This window comes from Nycticebus coucang, chromosome 2 (genome assembly GCF_027406575.1).
Source record: "Nycticebus coucang isolate mNycCou1 chromosome 2, mNycCou1.pri, whole genome shotgun sequence".
Lineage (NCBI taxonomy): Eukaryota > Metazoa > Chordata > Mammalia > Primates > Lorisidae > Nycticebus > Nycticebus coucang.
In genome coordinates, this window is record NC_069781.1 from 70200801 (window position 1) to 70221705 (window position 20905).

Sequence of the window (20905 nt, forward strand, 5' to 3'; positions counted from 1 at the left end):
ATGTATTTGATTCTTTATTGGAAAAAAAGATGAATGGTTGCCTTACTCATCAAGAGATATTTGAAGAAATTATTTATGTCACTTTATTACCTCATGGTATAGTGTTCAATTGTGCAAATTTCTGTGCAGTTCAATCCAGTTTGCAGATATTTTGTACCATTAAAGGAAAAACATACCTCTTCAATGAAGACTTTTTCTTTTAAATGGATGAATTCCTTTTGTGGAATGATATTGTATTCCCATTAAGTACATTAGGACTTTTCTCATGGCCTGTTTTGTACAAATGAAATTACAGCCATAAAGTTTGTGTGCTATTTAAAATTGCACGCGAACTTTATGGCTACCTTGTATATGGCTATTGTCAAACACTTCCTGGGATAAAATTAATTGTGGTGGCACATTGTAGGTGATGGCTAAAAGTGAGTGTGGCACTAACACACACACACAAACACACACAAACTTTTTATTGCGTGATGTAACCTTGTGTCTTTCATTTACTTCCTGAGCAGAGGCCTTTAAATATTTTGATGCTCTGTCATTTCCTAATGTGTGTCAGTTACATGTCCTTGCTTGTGAGCATTATTTCTTAAAACTTGGTTGTCATGGTTACTCTTGTTACCATTGGCCAACTAACATTTAGCCTTTCTTTTTCCCTTTTGCTGCATTAAAATGGAGCAGTAAACCTGACAGGTGAGGAAGAGAGAACAAACCTCTTTAATGCTCAGTAAGAAAAAAATAAGAAACTGGTAGACTTTGGAGCTTTTGAAGAGGTGAGGGTGGGGGCTGGATATACCTGATAAAAAATACCTGGCAAGTGGAAGATGGATGAAGTCGACGTGCATACAGTAGTTTTAATATTATTATAAAATGATTCTGGGGAAAATAAAAAGAAATATTTTGTCTCCATAAGAAAAAAAAACAAAACATTACTTTTACCATCAAATGTCAAAGTTAGTAAAACCAGTCTCTGAGTTTCGTTTGTGGTCAAGATTAAATGAGCATTTGTATGTGTTAATGTGTTTATAGAGCAGAAATGTGAGGTGTCCCATAACCCCTTTTGTTTTGTTTTGTTTGTTCTTAGCAAAGAGTAGTCTTCAAGTTTAGTCACGATTGCCTCGTGATACAGGAAGGAAGATGAACATTTTCAGACCCTGCAAATATTGATGGCAATGCTTAGTGAAAATACCTCATTCAGAATTATTATCCGTGTCTTCCAACCTCAAATAATAATGGCAATGATAAACTGGAATATGTACTGTGTGACCTTCTCGTTTTCTAACTCACGTATATACATAGTCACATAGTCACCTATGCATATATAAATAAATATATATACTTGATTAAAAGTAAACTAATCTTAAAGATCATCTGCCTTCCTCATGACATTATATCATGAGTGGTTCTCAGTGGTTCTCACTGAGTAGCCTCTATCCCAGCAACGATAGTATCAGCATCACATGGAAACTTTATAGAAATAAAAATTCTTGGGCCCCACCTCAGACCTACCGCTGAATCAGGGTTGGTCCAGCAGCTTATATTTTAACAGATCTTTGCAGGGGATTCTGATGCATGCAAGTTTGAGAACTGCTACCATATTATTTTCTCTAAAATCCCTTGACATCAGTCAGCAAACCACATGCTCAGCAATAGGAATCCTGAAACCTCTGTGAGGGTGTCTTTTTTGTGTTATGTGGACAGCTCTAGTGGCTATTAATCCAGCAGAAGACATGTACACAATTTTTTTGGAATTTTTTTTTTTTTTTTTTTTTTTTTTTAGGGCAAAAGACAAAACACTTTGAATCCCCTAATATACTCAGAGGTCTACCTTCCCTTATAACACTTCCACATCTTACAGAAGATAGAGCTGGGCCAAACTTACCCATCAGCTTCTCATCCTCCACTATTTTATAAATGAAGAAACTAAGAAGGTTTGTGATTGCCCTACACAAATAGTGACAGGGTTTGGATTACATTATGAATGTTATCAGAATCAGAACTGTGAAACATTGGAAGTGACTTCTTTGAATATGAAGAGTGGATATTTCCAACAAGTGCATCTTTCTTTCCAACACCTGTGCCCATATGTCCAGATAATATCTTTGTTCCAAGACCATAAATACGATCTTCCACACCATCTCCCTTTGTTCTTGCTGTCTTCTGACCCCAGATGAAAGCCAGGTTGAAGAAGTGAAAATAAAACACTCTGTAGACCACAGAGGAACATTTTTATTGTGCAATTCCCGTATCCCTAATAACCACATGCTTTTATACTATTAGTTTCTGCTGGGTCTGAAATGTCACGTGATCTTCCATTTCCTTTTCACCCAAGGAACTCCTACAAATGGCAGATACGTCTCACTGTGAGAAAAAAACTTGTACTTTATAAACGTTTCATAATCTTAATAGAAAAAAATATAATGTCACAGGGCAAAATTTACATTTTGTTTGTAGTCCTTATTCATTGCACTCTTGTAATTAAAAATGAAGATGACCTCTGAAAACTTATCAGGAAAATGTTACTGTTTACATTCGTGTTGGGCCTGTCTTAGGTAATTATGTCTTTTAATATTTTATGTCAGTTGCTTCAATTTTTGGAAGCTCTTTACCATTATTACCAATGATGACCAAATTCTTCATCTTCCAGATCTTTCTCAGGCATTTTTTTTTTTGTACATTAAAAACAACTATTCTAACACATGAATGTTTAAAAATAATGCGATAAGAATGTAGACAGGCCAGAATTATCCATGGTGCAATCATCAGACAAATCTAAACAAAACCAATTTAAACAGCTAGTTTTCTATCTGGTTATGATTTGAGAGTCTGGGGTCTTGGAGGTCACTTCATGTAAACTAATAGTGAAGGAGAAATTAGGTATTAAATATCAGCATGCCCTTCCCAGTTCATTATAATTATGGATTTTAATGTTAATCCTATGCCCTGGATTTTCTGAGACTCATATATCTTGGTAACAAGATGTGATTTCCAGCTTTCCTATTACCAAAGAAATTGGCAACATTTCTTTAGACAGTGTTCTTTTTTATTGTTCCAGCTCTATGTCACTCAGCCCAGCCTCAGGGAAAAAGAAGATAAGGAGGTTTCTCCATAATACCTGCAAGACTGAAGTAGTTTTCTTGCCCAGATACTTCTAATTCTGGTTTTCTATCTGGTTAGGATTTGAACCTTTCTATCTGGTTAGTACAGCCGCCTTAGGAAAGGACAAAAATGAAGGCATTAGTCATCAGGACTGCCACATCAGTCAAGAAATGTATCAGTACCAACTTACATACCAGGACCAAAACATAAGATCAGCCTCCAGAATTATTTAAAGCAAGAAGACCAACCATATGTATCATGCAGGATTGATTGGCTTGAAATGTCACACTTAGAGACATTCCATTAATCTATTTGAATTTTGGATCTTCAGCAATAAAATGAATCTCAGTGTGCTGAGGCAAATACCCATAGCATGAAGGTAGCAACATTGTCTCCTCTGAAACTGGTCCTCATCTCCTTCTTTCCCAGGGTCTTCTGAGCCCCACTCTTTATTCCTTCTCCTATCTTTCCCACCAGCACCCATCTCTTCCTTTCCTTTCCTTTGTATTTTCTGTTCTGTTCCATATGACTGGAATGCCAGGACCTTTGGCACTTCTCATAATCATTGCTGAGCTCTGACTGGTGGTATGGCTTGGCAGTACATTTTGTCCTAAGGCTACACCTGATGATTTAGATAGGATAGAAAGAGGGAATCCTGAGACAGGTTAATCCAAGGTGCTGGAAAGCAAGGTGTCTAATAGGACTCACCCAAGAAAATTTATTCCATTAGCAATGTTTTGCCAAAGGCTTTGCACTTGAGCAAATCAAGTACACTTCCCCTTTGCATCAATCTTCCCTTCATCCCCTGGTTAATTTTAGTTTATACAGTTGAGTAGAAATGGGAAGAAAGGCTATTTACAGGAGCCTTCTGGCGAACCATAGAACAACCTGGGTGGCATTGAATGAGTGCCCATTGCCTCAGCAACACTAATGAGCTATATACCACAGTCATATCAAACAGAAGTGGAGCATTCTAAACACAGCACCCTTTTCCCCAAATAAAAATGCCTTTGCTTCAAGCAGGGGTGAGATGCAAGAATCATGACTCCAACATAGAGATTGCTAGAATTATATTTGGTGGAAAAGGCACCATTTGAAAATCGCTTCCATTGGTTAAATGAGTTTTAAACCAAATTCAAAAAGGAAGAAGATAGATCATTACCACTTAGTGAAGATTTGGGTTTAAAAAAAAAATAGATGAATTTTATGTACAAATCTAACATTTCTTCTTGGAAATTTTTTAAAATTACTTTATGATAGCTTTAAGAAGGGTACTTAATAAAGCTAGTGGGTAGCTTTTAAAACAGATAAGATGCACTGTGTGAAGAATCACATTTATAACAGAAGGCACTGTTAACAGCACTTTGTATGTTTATCAGAAGTGTTGATCTACCCACTAGGAGAAATGACTTTTTCTCCGACCTTTCTATGATTAATTTTCATTAATAAAATATTAATCACAGCTTAACACTATAAACAGCCAGCACTATTTTTTCCTTCAAACTTATAAAAGAAAGGGGATGTTGGTTTTGTGTGGTCCCAATTCTCCTTCTAGGTGTTAGGATAAGTTGACATCTTAGAAATGTACTTATGGTACCCATGTTTACCTGCTTTATGGAAAAATCTAATCTTGTGCCACTTTGCAGCCACCAGTTATATATACTTTGAAAGGGGCCAATTTAGCTATTCAGCTGGAGGCCAGGTAGTTTCACTATGGTAACAAAAGTGTGAGCATTGGCTACCAGGGACGTCCTATCCTGTTCTTCACAAATCGAGCCGATGGGTAAGAAAGAATCGGTCAACAAAGGTCCAAGCATATCTCACCAAGACCCCCTTAAAGCCTAAAGACAGAATCACTGAATTATTAAATCTGGAGTTGAAGGAGGTCTTCAAGGGGAGGTCTTCACTTAAACAACAGTTAAAGAAGACTTCGCTTGAGAACATCTTTAGACCTGAGGAAACACTGTAGTCCTGAACAAAGTCACAAAGCTAGCCAGGTTAAAAAATCCTTAAACTGAAAATGGGGGCAGGCACAAAAGTACATGTACAACTTTCTATCTTTTTACATTTCAGTCAGTTTTTAGTTTACTCTTAAATTTTTGTTTTCTCCCTATAGGAAGAGAGCAGAGTCAGACTCTAGAAAGAGCAGCATACCGAACAGTAAGGAGGTCCCGTCACACCACCCCACAGACCCTGTGGAACTGAGGCGCCTTAACTTTCAAACCCCAGGTAAGAGGCACATGCATTTTATCTGTAATCAACTCTTTGCTGCAAGTCTTACAGTCCAGCAGATAGTGTCTTGAGAGTCGAATATCTTACTTTGCTTAGAACCATTTTTCATCCTGCTTTTTTATTTTAATATTACTGAGACTTGCTCAAGCAAAAGTCTGAAAGGAAATGAATTCTTTATGCAAATCTGCAGTGGGATGGGGAAGAAAAAGAAATGGAATTCTCCTTCAAATTTTGGAAGTCTTTATAGGAATATCTAACCATTTTTATGAGCTTAACGGTTTATTACTTTCAATGACACCAATGTGGAAAGAATGTCATTTCTCATCTTATACAGTGAGTGAATGAATCAATGGACAAATGTGTACATCTGTCCTTCCTTTGGGAAAACATAGATTTGTTCTCTATTTTCCTATTTCTTTGTGTTTACGAAAATCTGAAGGAAAGATGGGAGGGAGGGAAGAAAATACAGCAAAATCACATATCTTTTAAAATATTACCCATACTAAATCTCACTGACCAATTCAGATTTCTTACTAGGGAGACACATAAAGTGAGGATAAGAAAAATATGCTTGCTTCTTAAAATAAAGAATATTAAGTGCTTCAACAGAGGAAAATTCCTATTCTTACTGAGAGGCATTTGGTACAATGATGTTAAGTCAAGCCTAGATACATTTTTCTTTCTTTCAACTAAAGCTTGTTTATGCCAAATGAATGGCAATGGTGAATTGTAGAGGGAGCTAAAAATAAAAAACTGAGTGGCACTGTCTTAATACTTTATAGTAATGAACAAAGTAAAAAGCTAAACTAAAAAGTTTTGGGGGTTAAAATTTGGTTGCAGTAATGTGTCCCAAATTGTTGGCAAGTTTCTCTTGTTTTATATGCATGGTAACCCACAATATGATACACTACAGATTTATTAAACTAGACATTCACAGTGAATTACTTTGAACTGAAAATATAGTACATGGTTTATTATGTTTTGCATATTTTCTGTTTTGCATGTACATCGATATATCATAGTAACTAATATCCCTTCAATTAAAAGAAATGATCACTGTTGGTGGTACAGTGCTGAGCATAGCTGCTTTCCAATGGAAGGAAATGTTTAACATTTTCCATGTGGCTATGTAATCATCATAAATGTGAGTTGTTGTTTTTTTTTTAATTCTAACTCCAATGAGGTTAGGCCATTTTTTTAATTATTTATTTTTAAAGGAAAAGTCTACCTTCATCAGAACACAAAGGTGAAGAAAATGTTCAAAATATTCAGGGTAACCAAAACCCTGCATGCTTTATAAAAGGGAGGGGCTAAAAAATTTAGCCTGTGAATGTGTGCTTGATGACAGAACAATCTCGTGTCATCCTCCAGGGTGACTGTAGTCCCCTTGATGCATTACATTGAGTTTGAGTCTTGGAGGTCCACTAGGCAACTCAAAATAAGTTAAATTGCGGTAGTAAATTTTTGTAGATGAGTACTTTTTGAAATAACAGTATACTGACTACTTCAGGTTACAGGCAACTTCTTAATAATGGACCCAGGAACTGGTGTCCTTTTTACCTTGGCTAACTTAACGTAGAGAGAATCTAGAAGCCAAAGAAATGATCTGTTATATGATTCCTTACCTGTACTGCCTCATCAGCCTTTGCAAGAGTAGCACAGTGTGGACAAAGAGAAGATGGTTTGGTTTCTCAGTACCTGGCTGCTGCCCCAACATCTGTGTGGGGACCACAGCAACAGCTGGAGTTAGTTGCTGAAATAATTAAAGAGAACAAGAGCAAGTAGAGTTTCAATAAGAGTGGAAATGTTTATTTTAATGACCTGGATAGTAGGCTAGGCCTTCTCCTAGATGCTGCAGGTAGTATGGGCATGCTATTCTTGGATTTTATGCACAATCTTTGCAGGGTGTTAGCTGCTTCTTTGAAATTCCCAGGGTCTGTTCCCATAATATGTTCCCATAACAACTCATATGTATCTGTTCATGTTAGAAAGTCACAAGGACATCAGTCAGTCCCCCAAAACAACCCAGCTACAAGGTCTTGGTTAGCAATTAGCTATATTCCCACAATAGCCCAGGTCAGGCTAATCCAAGCCAGTCCAAAATAGCCTACCCGCATCCACCCTCTACCCTGTTCATGTCTAATTAACTGTCTCACCCAACACTTGCTCTGGCTTCCATGTAAAGTGCTAGTGTGTTGGAGCCAACCTTGGTCTTTCACCACAGGCAGAAACACAGCATAGGGTTGGGTGGAAAGGCAAAGGTAGGCCCCAAAGAAGAGAGCCAGTGAGAGTGCTAAACCTCTCCTCTAGCACCAACACGGACTATTTACAAGCCTAAATACAAAACATGGATGGGAACTGTGGAAAGGATTATTAGCAGTGTGCTCGCGACTACAAACAGGAGAACAGGAATGCCTGCTGTCTAAACCAAGGGGCCTCTGTCTGCAAGTACTTCTCACTTTTGCAGGTAATTTTGCTAATGTGGCCAATTCCAAGGATTCTATTAAGAATTTAATATTCTACATGTATGTGGGAATATTAGATCCACGTACAGAAAGAATCTGTTAAATTTTACGTAAGACACTGGAAAGAATAGGTGTGTTACAATTGCAGTCACGTCACTTATATCGCTGATGGCTTTACAAAATTAAAATGGGAACCCGAGTATATAGGAAGGTGTCATTTAAATCAAGTTTTTATAAGCTCAAATGGATCATGTAATAAGTGAGCAAAATTAATGTAGAAAAATAGAAGAGGTAGAGGAAGAGACACTAGAAAAAGAGAAATTGTTCTGAGATCCTAGCACATCTGTTCACTGAGGAAGCAGTAGACCGTACCCTTTAGCTCAGGTTAGCAATACTCTTAAGCTTGATTTGTTGAAATTGTCTGTTTGCTTCCCAAACTTTATTATGTGTCCTGCTATCCTGAAAATTCTACCATTTAACAAAGGAAAGAGACTCAGCTTCTAATGTGAAATTCATAGAGATGTGACCATTTTGCTTCAGAGAGTATGGATTTCAGCCTGGGACTGTGAATTACCTTAATTACTTGCCAATAGGAAGAGAGCAGGTGGTGGGGATTGTTAACCACAAGTAACCTTGTTGTGCTTTTTCCTCTCTTATTCACAAAGAATCAAAAGTTATAAAAGCACAGCAAGTCCTATGACTTTACTTAAATTTCAGATTTTTTAATTCTTCCCATGGCACTGTCTAAAAATATCCTTTTATATACATCACACCTATGAATGTGTAATCACTTATCTCCAAACATTATAACACTTGAGAATGTTTATTAACAATATGCATAGGTAGTGAATTAATAATCTACATCTTCAAAAAAAAAAAAAAAGGCTTTCAATGAAGTAAGAAAGCTGTGACTTACTATGCCTAGCACAGAACTTGTTAATGAAAGCAAATTGATTTCCACTTCTGATGGGGCTGCTGTGAATGATAAAATGCCAAACAAACATTACCATTTGAAATTTTGTAGGCCTTTCAGAAGCACATTGCTTAGTTCAGTGATTCTATAAATTCTACTTTCTTTAAAAAAAAAAAATCATCTTGTGAATGAAAGATTCATTTACATTTCAAGTTGTGTATTCTTGTAAGAGTTGGATCTTTTTTCCTCAATTCCAAATTTCATATAAATATAGCAGTTTGACAATTTAAGTACATCAAAGAACTGTACCCTTAAATGCAGTACCACGAACACACTTCGGTTAGGAAAGAGCCAAAATTCTGTCCACTATTGCTCAACAAAGGCATAAAGAAAAGACAGAGAAACCTGCTATTTTCAGGTATAACCAATATTTCGAGGTTGGGAGGTGTGGGGAAGATCAAAGCGTTAGCATATTTTTAAACTTTTGAATAATAATTAATTCACTCTGTTAAACCCTTGTGTGTGAGCGTCTGAACATGTTAGAGAAACTCAGGCTTCCAAAATGGAGGGCAGGCTCTGTGCTTTAGATATTGTTCATGGTTGTGTATTCCAGCCTCATTCAGGTTCAGATGGTGGTGTGTAGCCAAATTATATTTCAGAGAACCTGAGCTACCTAATCCCTTAAAAGAATAGTGGTTTGCGACCACACAACATTGACTGTGGGTATACAGGGTCAGTCAGAATTCATGTGGAACAGGCAGCTGAAATGGCATTGCTAGCACCATTAATAATTTTGTGAACTTAAATGGGGACTTAAGTAATAGGAAGGTTATCATTTAGCTAAGAGCAGATTAATTGCCTCAAGTAGATAATGGAATGAAACGGCAACATGAGCAAACAAGAGAGGAAGTGTCATAGAATTTGCTAGAATTATTAATTACCAATCACAGTTTTGCAAGTCTTTAACAGCTAAGGAGGAAGGGAAGAAAGTATTCACTTATAAAAGATACTTTCAAAAGAAGTCTCTGTTAAGCCTCATCCACCTTTGTGGACAACAGTAACTGAGAGTACATGAAGATGACATGTACTATAACACTAGATGTGTTATATCTTAAGCAAAAGTATATTCTGTTAGCCTGAGGTGGAAGGAAAGATATTCTTTTCCTTAAAAAAAAAAAAAAAAATCCAAGTTATTTTAGTTCTCCCTCCCAATGTGTCTTGTTCTTTGTTTACAGAAGTAACACATTTATTGGGAAAACTTTAGAAAATAAGCTTGTTAACAATTGTTGTGTATATAGGTATTTGTTATTTTGTTATGTAATATTTTTGTATATTTGAAATTTTGTAATTAGGAAAAAGGGCCAAAAAAAGCACTTTTTTCTTCCTGTACCTGTCACCCGGGCACCGTGCAATAGTGACATCATCACAGCTCACTGCAACCACAGACTCATGGGTTCAAGCGCTCTTCCTGCCTCAGACTCCCCGCTAGCTGGGACTACAGGTGCTCACCCACTATGCTCAGCCAGTTTTTCTAGTTTTTAGAGAGACAGGGTCTCACTCTTGCTTCGGCTGGTCTTGAACTTTTGAGTTCAAGCAGTCCTCTACTTTGGCTTCCCAGAGTGCTAGGATTATAGGCATGAGCCACCATGCCTGACCTCAAAGGCGGTTTTAGAGAAGGAAAAGTACTCTTTATTTCACCACTTCTTAGTTTTCCTTTTTTTCTTTTCTTTTTTTGTTTATTGTTGGGGATTCATTGACGGTACAAGAAACCAGGTTACACTGATTGCATTTGTTACGTCAAGTCCCTCTTACAATTGTGTCTTGCCCCCAAAAGTTGTGTCACACACCATATTTTTCCTTTTTGAAAAAAATTGATATATTTAGAATAAAAATAAAATATTTCTTACCATTACTCCAATTTTACCTTCTAGAAATATCTACCAGATATAGCTCCATGCTTATCCTTTCAGAACTTTTTATTTGTATGCATAGTTCTTTAAATGATAAAACATGTAGCAGGTAGTTGGACAGATATGTGGGTGTGTATATATGTTTATACATACACACAATTTTCTGTTTTCATATTTAACTATAGAAAAAAAGACCTTCCTCTAAGTTAGTGTACTGGATTGGTTTCTTTTCTAACAGCTGATGATAGATATCCAAATGTTTAGACCCATTCCCTGTTAGTGGAAGCTAAGTTATTTCCCTGTTTTGCTATTGCAGATACTACTGTAATAAGCACTCTTGAGCCCAGATCTTTTTATACCCTTGTCACTATTCTTGCATGTTAGACACCTGGGCATGTGATAGCAGGGTCCTGGGATAGGCACATTCAACCTTTTGATGGAGACTGCTGGTCACATATCTTTTGAAATATTGGAAAAGTCCTTTACTAAAAGTTTGACTTCTCTGCCCTGTGGCCTCTAAAATTGGACAAAATGACTAAGATAAATATAATATTGTCAAAAGATGGTGAAATATAAGAAAACCAAATACTTTACTGGTATGTATTCCTTTTACTACTTTTTCCCAGCAAAGCACATTTACAAGTTCAGCATCTTAGAAGAGTACTCCTTTGTTTCAGTACAAGAAAGGTGTACGATAGGAGAGGATATAACGAATGCATCGGCAAGGCACTGCTCACCACCTTCCTCTGTGCCTACATATGCAGGCTCACAGAATCTGCTGTCTCTGCTCACACGCCATCCCCCCCGCCCTCCAAGAAGATACTTGCAATAGTGGTTGTGCTTGGCCCTTTAACAAAAAGAACTTTAAAACTTGATGATCAGATGGTACAACGTAAAGCCTCGTTTTCATTCTATGGATGACCTTAATGTGTTTTGCCCTAAAGCATACATGGATGGTAGGTGATTGATGGGCTGTGAAAAACAAAAACAAACTCGTAAAAAGTTAACGTATCAGAAATAGCAATATCAGCAGCAGAAACGTCTGCACAGCAACTGAATGGGCTTTGAGAGCTCTGAGGGTATCTCTTTCAATCTATAGTGCTATTAATTGGATCAGTGCTAACAAGATCCGTTCTTATCTGTACTTCCTTCTTCATATTTTATTTTTGTACTGTAATGAATTTAGGCATATGATCTACATTAAGTATACCAGATGTGTTCTTTGTGTTTTACATTTTGAATACCCTGAGTCATTAAGCCGGGCACAGTGGCTAAGATTCAGGTCTGTAATCCTAGCCCTCTGGGAGGCTGAGGTGGTGGATTGCTTGAGTTTAGGAGTTTGAGACAGTTCTGGCATTGGGTGAGGGTCTGCAAGAAAAGAGAGCAGGCCAGTCCAGGGACAAGAAAAGACTTTAAAAGAGGGGCAAAAGAGAATGGAGACTGCCCATGTACCAGCTCCCACGTGGTTGCAGAAAGCTTTTATTAGACTTATCAGCATAGCTGGAATGCAGAGTAAGACCGGAGTTCCACCTAGGGCTCTTCCCTAGTGCAGTTTAGGATTATGGGGCACAGACTTAGGGCCAGGATTATAGGAGTTTCCTTAGTACCAGCCAGAATATGGATAGGGTATTTCCAGGAACTTTGGCCTCAAGGCACTCCAAGAATCTGAGGAAGAGATTGCTGATTTCTGACACTATTTTCTAAAATGGCTCCACTCTTGAATTCTTTTCCCACAGAGACCAGCCTGAAATAGAAAAAGTAGCTGCGGGTTGTGGCGAAAGCCTATAGTCCCAGCTACTCAGGAAGATGAGACAAGAGAATTTCTTGAGCCCAAGAGTTTGAGGTTGCTGTGAGTTATGATGACAGAGCACTCAACCCCTGAGAGACTGAGTGAAACTCTGTCTGAAAAAGAAACAAAACCAAAAAAACCCCGAGTCACTATATCTAAATGCCAAATCTCCCATGTAAAGGAACATGATTGGTTCATATTCCTGTCTTTTGAGAAATTCTACATAAAAATGAATTTCAATTATGCTATTCTCTTGGAGAATCTTTTACTTAATCAGGACCTGAGTTCTGGATTAAGTCAAATTGTCATTATTGTTTTACCAAGAAGCAATTATGCTTTACAAATCAATGTTCTCTTTATCTTTAATTTATCATTAGTTTGTGAAACAAATTATAAACAGAGCAGAGTATTTGTATTTCATTCAGAGAATTATAAATAATGCATGAATTATGATAAAAGTATGACAAATATTTAATGAACTATGTTTTTCTCTATTACTGTTAGCTGGGTAAAGTACACTTTTTGACAAGGCTATGGCTGTTGATTTGATGAACAAAGTAACTTCTCCTTGGTCCATGACCACAAACTATTCTTTAGCCTTTATCAAAATTTGCTGGAAAGAAAAATCATGAAGGGAGCATTACTGCGTCATTACAAACACATACATAGTGACAGAAAAAACATCAGAAAGATGTACTACCATTGTTAGCAATCTCGAAAACTCTGCTTAGTGAATCATTTATAAAGTGCCTATTGCACTTTTAAAAAATCTGAAAATAAAGTGGTTGATAAACATTTTTCCATGGCAGTTGGTTCTCAACCTTCCTAATGCCGTGACCCTTTAATACAGTTCCTGTGGGTCGCGACCCACAGATTGAGTACCACTATGGACAGTAAAGTCGTGTGGCGCATACAGTAGTAAAATATAGAAGCATATTTATTATAAAAGCAAAAATGTTTTTTTTTTAAATATTCTGGCAAATAGCACTGCAGTTTTTAACAGCTTACCTATAGTTCAAGTTTTCGTGGAAATTTATGTCTTGGCAAGAAGTAACTGGAAAATACAGATGTGTTTATGGGCACACTTTACCTTTTCCCCGCCTTCTAAACAGATGCTCTAAGTAAACTAGTTACATTGACACGTTTTCTCAAATTGGGGAGGGTTTATGATCTCTGGGTTGCTATAGAGATAGCTCAAACATTCTTACAGGCCTAGTTTCATATACATATCCCCACTCTTCCAGGGGGGTGAGATGATTTGAGAGACAGTATGGTATAATGAGAAGTGACAAGGTCTGGGAGCAGATTACATGGGAAGATTTTGTGGTTTACTATCTGGGCTAACATAACGCAAATCACTGAACTTTTCTGAAATTTTAGAGTCCTCTTGTGTAAAATGAAAATGCCAGACAAAAGTCATCTCTGAGGTACCTCTCAGCTGAAGCTGCCATGATCTTAAAGTTTTACTTCTTCTTTTAGGAAGCCACCATAGCATTACTATCACAAATATGTACCCTCTTTTAAAGAGCGATCATATTCTTTCTCCAGCAGCCCAAGGAAAATTTCAGTGACTGAATCTTCCATTTTTCATGACACGATATATTGTGGAGATCATAGCTTCAGAATGAAAGCTCTGCTCAGAGTTAACATGTGCCTTTAAATTGCATTTATTTGTACATTTGTAGCTTGGAAGGGATGAAGTCATAACACTGGCAAGTTCTTACCAATTGTTAGTTGTGCTACAAGTTCAAGGAGTAGGGCGCCAGCCCCATATGCCAGAGGTGGTGGGTTCAAACCCAGCCCTGGCCAAAAACTGAAAAAAAAAAAAAAAAAATTGCTAAGGTACTGACGCTTGCTAATAAGAAATCAGAGGAGTTTCCAAGATACCACCAAGAGAAAGCTCATCTCATTCTCATAAATCCTCATATAATTTTTAAATGGAAAAGAAATAAGTAATAAATGAAGTTATAGGACCCCCATCATGGATTCCCATAAGGCTGAGAGCCATTGCTCTAGGGAAGGTTAAAGATGTCAACATTGGCTCCCACACCAAAGATTCTGAATTACTGGGACTAGTGTATAGCCTGCAAAAAAAAAAATAATAATAATTTTAAAGCATCTTAAATGATTCAAAGATAAAGACAATGATCTAATAAAGACTTTGGTCTGTAGAACTCTGAGCAATGGCCAGGGTTCCAGATAAAAGATTGAAAAGGTATTACAATGAGGTCAACTTCATCATTTTCTTAGTGTCTACTTTTCATTCATAATCTAACATACTTGATTACATCATATAAAATTTTTCAACGCTGGGCAATGGAGAACTTTCTGGGGAATTATGTAACAATATTTTGAAGTAGATCCTTGCTGATTATTTACTGATATGAGCAAAAGTATTTCATCGTAGAGGAATGTTATCCCAGATTTATTCTTCAGCATAATTTTTATGTTGGCATACAGTCTTTTCAAATATGTATATGACATTAGAGTATATATACTTTTGGCTAAAGAAAATATCACTGAACTTAAATCATTCAAACTGTGGACAATTAAATTCCGTAATAGTTTTTAGTTTTTAAAGAGTGCTCCCCATGCCCCCGTCAAAAGGTACAAACTTTTAGAACCCTTAGGTATGAGTTGTGTCAAGAGAACGTTTCTTATCTGTTCAGATATCCTATCAATATGGTAGAAATGAGAGTTATAAAGAAAGGAGTGACTCCATAATTTATCTAATTCCACATTCTTTTTTTGTGATTAAAGAAATTGAGATGGTTGACAAGCAGTGATATGTCCCTATTAGTAGGTGGCAGAATGAAAAGTTGGACTCATGCCCAGTATTCTAGGCTGGGACCCCTTGTCCTCTACCACTGAGTTCCCACTAGTTCTCCCCCCCCTTTTATTTTTCTGGAAACATCCATTCTGCCATTTTTTACTTATCTTTGAAGTTTGGTTCAATATGATACAGATAAGTCTTAAATAGTGTTTGTTCAGTGCTATGATATGGTGCCTGTGATAGGTATACATGTATATATGTATTCTGATTTAGAACATCATGAGTCAGCACAGGATTGCTTCCAAAGTAATACTTGCAGACCACGTGCCAGTGCATGCCAGAGTGAATATGTTGATCGCATCTTTGGTTGATTATTATGGTCTTCTACTGCTGTTATACTAATATTTGTCCCATTTCCCACTGGCTTTACTTTTTGCAGCTTTGAGCAGTAATTCAGTCCCCTACGCCTCCCTGATTGGCTCTGTGTCCTCCCTCTCTAGCCAAACCACCACTCAGTCCATATATGATAATAACTCTCTCCCACGATTCGCTCGAAAAGGTCTAAACATCTTTGTCTGTATTATTTTCTCTGTTAAAGCACTGTAACGATGTCCGTGTCAGTCCACTTCCATCTCCTGACAAGCCTAATGTCTCCTGTGCCTTGCATTTCCATTCTTTTCACCGGGGTTGCCTCATCTGGATGAGATCACTCAGTTATCAAACCATTGTCGCCCACCCACTCCTTCCAGAGAAGGTCAATTAGTTCAATTCTACCATCCACACAGAAAAGTTTCAGAAAGTGGCCCAAGATTTTGGTCCAAAGCCATCATTATATCACCAATGAAGAGTTTTTACTTCCAAGCAGTAATTTTTACTGGATATCCACTAAGATGTTAGCTGACTAGAAGCTCACCTGCATAGCTGTGATACTAGACCACGACGATTCACAGCATGGTGCCCAAGTGAGTCTTCAGAAACCAAAGCCCCTTTTTACTCAACTTACCAGAACCATCAACAATTTGGCATTTGAGATAAAGGAACTTACCGGGTGACTTTTAATAATGGTACAATTTCTAAAATGTTCATAAAGTAAACACATGTTGACTTAATGGTCCTCATTCCACAGTGTGACTCCCTCCAGAGAGTCACAATGATAACAGAATGTCAACAGGGCTTCCAGTTTGAGCTCCTCCCTCCTTTTTCTGCTTCCCTGGGGACACACGAGTTCAGGTCTTTCTGGCCAGCTGGAATTTGTGCCTGTAAGATCCGAGTCAGCCATGCTCTCCCATGATACTTTTGCAAAATTCATTAGAAAGAAATAAAATGCACCTTATGTGAAAAGTGAGAAAATGTCAGAAAAATACAGGGATCACCAAAATTAATAGTGGAGTATTTTTTAACAGAATCAATGAAATTAATATATATCCCGCTGGCCAACTGAACTAAGATGTGTCAATCCCTGTCTCTGCTTTCCTCCTTTTTCCGCCTTCTTTCCTTCCTTACCTTTTCACCATTTTCTCACTTTCCTGGATTCATTTCCCACGAGTGGACAAAGATGTTTACACCTGAAGTAGATTGTAGGTTTGCTGGGGGTTGAATAACGGGGGACCTGGGGCAGAACACCACGAAGTTGTTAGTGTGGCCGTCTATAAATATCCAGGGGAAGGCTGCAACCCCAGCCTCTACAATCTGCTACTAGTGGAAACATGTTGGAAGCTCAGTGTGGTATCTGATCGTGTGGTCAGTGATTATCGTCAATGAGCTATAGTGCATGTCATCCTTTGTGTCTGTGTTTGCATGTGAACGTCCGTCACCTACAGGTGTGTGAAGTAGTAACTCTATCTTAATCAAGTCACACTAGAGTAAGTCCTGCAAAAGCTCACAGCATTTCTATTAGTGTTTTTTTTTTTTTTTTAAGGATATCAGGCTATCCATATCATTTTTTTTTTTTTTTACAAATCCGTTCTATTTTATTTTATTTACACCATCATTTCCTTTGCAGGTTCAGATGATTCCGGTTACCCTGGTAACCTTCATTCTTCAAGTTAGTTTTCCTTGCTTATGCATAAGTCATTTTATGTTTCCTATCAAGCTACTACTCTTTCCCTTTTAGGCCTTTCTCAGTGTCTGTTTTCTTAGTTCACTCGTCACCATTTAATTCCACACAATTTCCATTTCACACAGTGCAGGAGAAGGAGTTTGAAATGACATAAGAGTCATTACTCAAAGCAGAAGTTGACATCAAGCCTGACTGGCAGTTTTCTCCGCTAGCTAACCCATTGATTCATAGCACAATAACGCTTTCTTTTACACTAGGAGTGTTAGTTTGGAGATTATGCTTGGTGACTTTTCATTTGGCTACAAAATCCATCCTTCCAGAGCATGTCCTGCTTTGAGTAACCAAACTATTTGCCTGCTTCCTCACCTAAGACATCTTTACTACTCACATAATTTCAGGCCATTTCTAACTATAGCATTCTCTGTATTGGGGAATAATTGATATCATTTTCATGTATTTTTAAATGTGTCTCTTCTGTCTTTTTCATTAGGTATGGCTAGCCATCCTCCAATACCTATCTTGGAACTTGCTGATCACATTGAAAGGTTGAAAGCAAATGACAACTTGAAGTTTTCCCAGGAATACGAGGTAATTCACTGTGTTTATACTTAAAAGTAGTTTCAAGAGTTGCCGCCGCCATCTTTTTGACCATATTCTTGAAAATTAACTTTATCTGCTTTTCCTTTTAAGCATAACTCAGAATCTAATGTAAAAATTTATAATTAAGACCCTACTTAGAAGTATCTATACAATTAACATAGTAATCGTCCTTTACAAAGGTGTTAGTTTTAGATTTGTTCAGTGTTACTTACTAAGGTTATATACTTTTTGCTTTTTGAAATTTTACTTTTCATTGATAAATAATTGCTTATAATTCTATACTATGCATTATTATTTATAGTCACCATTTTGTGCAATAGATCACTACAGCTTATTCCTTTTTGCTAGCTAAAATTTTGATTATCTCTTCCCTTTCCCTGTGCTCCCTCTGGTAGATACTATTGTCCTGTCTACTCCAACAAGTTCGACTGTTTAGATTCTACATTCATACTATATTAGCGAGGTCATTTAGTGTTTGTCTTTTCTTGTTTTAAGAATTTAAATAACATACTAAACTGATAGATTTCCTAGTATACCAAATAGGTGCCGAGTACATGGATTCATGTTGACAATCCTCACTGGAAAAGAGAAATGACAGAGATGAAATAGATTCCTCAATACTCTTAGTTTTATATTTTAGGCCCTGAAAATTATAATTATTGAATACACGTGTGATTTTACCATTTAGTCTAATGTTTAAATGTATAGTCTTTAATGTTAAAGCTAATGGTAAGATTAAAAAGGTAGTTCTAAAAATTTGCTTATTTTTAATGGAATGGTGAACTGAATGCTATCTTAAAATTCCAGAATCCTTAAATATTCTTTGTGAATTCTTGATGGTGAATGGAAAGCTTGTGTGTGCGTATGTGTGTATGTGTTGCCCGGGGTATATTTGAATATTGGCCCTTTATCAAGTAAAGGATTGTAAAACTGGATATTTCCAGTATTTAGCAACAAGGGCCCATAGTGGAGCCAATTCATGAATTATTGATAGCTGGACCATAATTATTCTTTTAGGCCAAGTTTAACTTAAGATTAAAATAACAAGTAAAATTGCATAGTTGTACCAAATGACAAAAGGCTGTGTGGTACCTGAACAGCCCTAATTTAACCATAAAGATTTTCTACTGATTTACTGAAAGAGAATCTTTCAACAGGTCCTTGTTATCTCACTTAGTATCTATTTTATCAGCCTTAATTGGGGCATGTACATTACATGGCCTCTCAGTCCCTACCAGCTCCACCATTCTGCCCTATCACATGATATTCAGTAATTACCTCTTAGAGGAGCCCCAACTTCCAGTGACTAGAGAGGTGACAAAAATTATTAAGAACCCTCATGTAAAAGAATGTGGACCAACAGAACCTGTGACACTCTTGAGTATCTGCATGGCCTCCTTAAATCTTCGTATGTTTTTTTAAGAAAGTCTTATTTTATTACCTTGGGTAGAGTGCCGTGGTATCACAGGTCGCAGCAACCTCAGACTCTTGGACTCAAGTGATTCTCTTGCCTCAGCCTTCTGAGCAGCCGGGATTACAGGTGCCCAGCAAAATGTCCAGCTATTTTTAGAGACAGTGTCTTGCTCTGGCTCAGGCTGGTCTCAAACTCGTGAGCTCAGGTGATCCACCCACCTCAGCCTTCCAGCATGCTAGGATTATGTGAGCCACCACACCCAGCCCAATCTTCACATTTTTTAATTTTAATTATTTTAAATTACTAGATGAGCAAAGCATATCGCATTCACCTCCACTCTCAAGAGCTAGACAGCCTTTAATTTGCATGCTCCAATATCTTTGTCAGCTATTTGATAGAACACAATGATTTTGTTTGCTTCTTGGTTAGGTTAATCTGGGGATATTTGCATTGAATTGTGAGTTGCCATACTTTCTCAGAAGGTCTGCTTCTGATTTTTTTCCTCCCTTTCTCTTGATCAGAATGGCTCTTTTTAAATTATGCAGTATCTTTTAAAGCAGTTTCTGTAGCTTCTAGTTAGGGGCTTGAGATACAACTTGAGTTTTAGGAGAGAAAACAAGACAAATGATGAATACCAGCTGCGACACATAAAAAACTCATAGTTAACTGTCAGTTTTCACCAACTGGAAATCTTTCACTGCTCTAGCCTGCTCTTTATTGTTATCATGATTCTTCTGTTTATTTTTCTGTGTGAGATTGTCTTTGTGGCCTCATTTTAATTCTTTATGATTTTGAGGAATATAATGGGTCACAAGAAGATAAAAGTGTGATAACTCAACCTGTTAATAAGCCATCAATTCACTCTGCACCAATAGAACCTGAAGCCATTGACAATGATGCTGTCATGCATCACTTAATAATGGGGATACTTTTTTTTTTTGCAGTTTTTGGCCGGGGCTGGGTTTGAACCCACCACCTCCGGCACATGGGGCCAGCGCCCTACTCCTTTGGACCACAGGCACCGCCCATGATGGGGATACTTTCTGAGAAATGCATCGATAGGCAGTTGCCATCTTTGTGCAAACATCATAGACAATCTCAGTGGTAGTCTACCTCGCATCTACACTATATGGTATATAACCTAGCGCTCCTAGGCTACACATCTGTACACTGTGTTACTGTCCTCAGTGCTATAGGCAGTAACACTCTAGTCAGTATTTGTGAATCTGAGCATAGCAAAGGTATGGTAAAAAATACTGTATAACAGATCAAAAGGCTACCTCTATACAGGGCTCTTAACCATGAACGAAGCTCACAGGACTCCAAGTCGTTCTGGGTGAGTTAGCGAGCAGTGAGAGGATGTGGAGGCCTAGGACATGACTCTGTGCTGGTGTAGACTTTATAAACACTGCATGCTTTGGCTGTACTAAATTTATAAAAATCATTTTTCTTTTTTTCAATAATATATCAACAACTCACTGCAACTTTTTTGACTTTATTAACTTCCTGATTTTTTAAGCTTTTTGACTCTTTTATAATAACACTCATAGCTTAAAACATAACCATATAATACAGCTGTACAAAAAAAATTATAGCCTTATTCTTTAAGTTTTTTCCTATTTTTAATTATGTTTTGTTTTACATTTTAAACTTT

General features: G+C 37.3%; 1 protein-coding gene across 29 annotated transcripts in view; it reads left to right on the forward strand.

Annotated features, from left to right (window-relative positions):
* The window catches only part of PTPRD (protein tyrosine phosphatase receptor type D), a 2247062-nt gene that overhangs the window by 2117059 nt on the left and 109098 nt on the right, over positions 1-20905 (forward strand). For 14 of the 29 annotated variants that reach the window (XM_053572732.1, XM_053572883.1, XM_053572736.1 and 11 more), the window contains 4 exons: positions 676-690; positions 5213-5325; positions 17181-17222; positions 17728-17825. In XM_053572732.1, the coding sequence (XP_053428707.1) occupies positions 676-690; positions 5213-5325; positions 17181-17222; positions 17728-17825 (268 nt within the window). The remainder of the gene's footprint in view (positions 1-675; positions 691-5212; positions 5326-17180; positions 17223-17727; positions 17826-20905) is intronic. The other 15 variants (XM_053572795.1, XM_053572804.1, XM_053572782.1 and 12 more) reach the window with 3 other exon arrangements.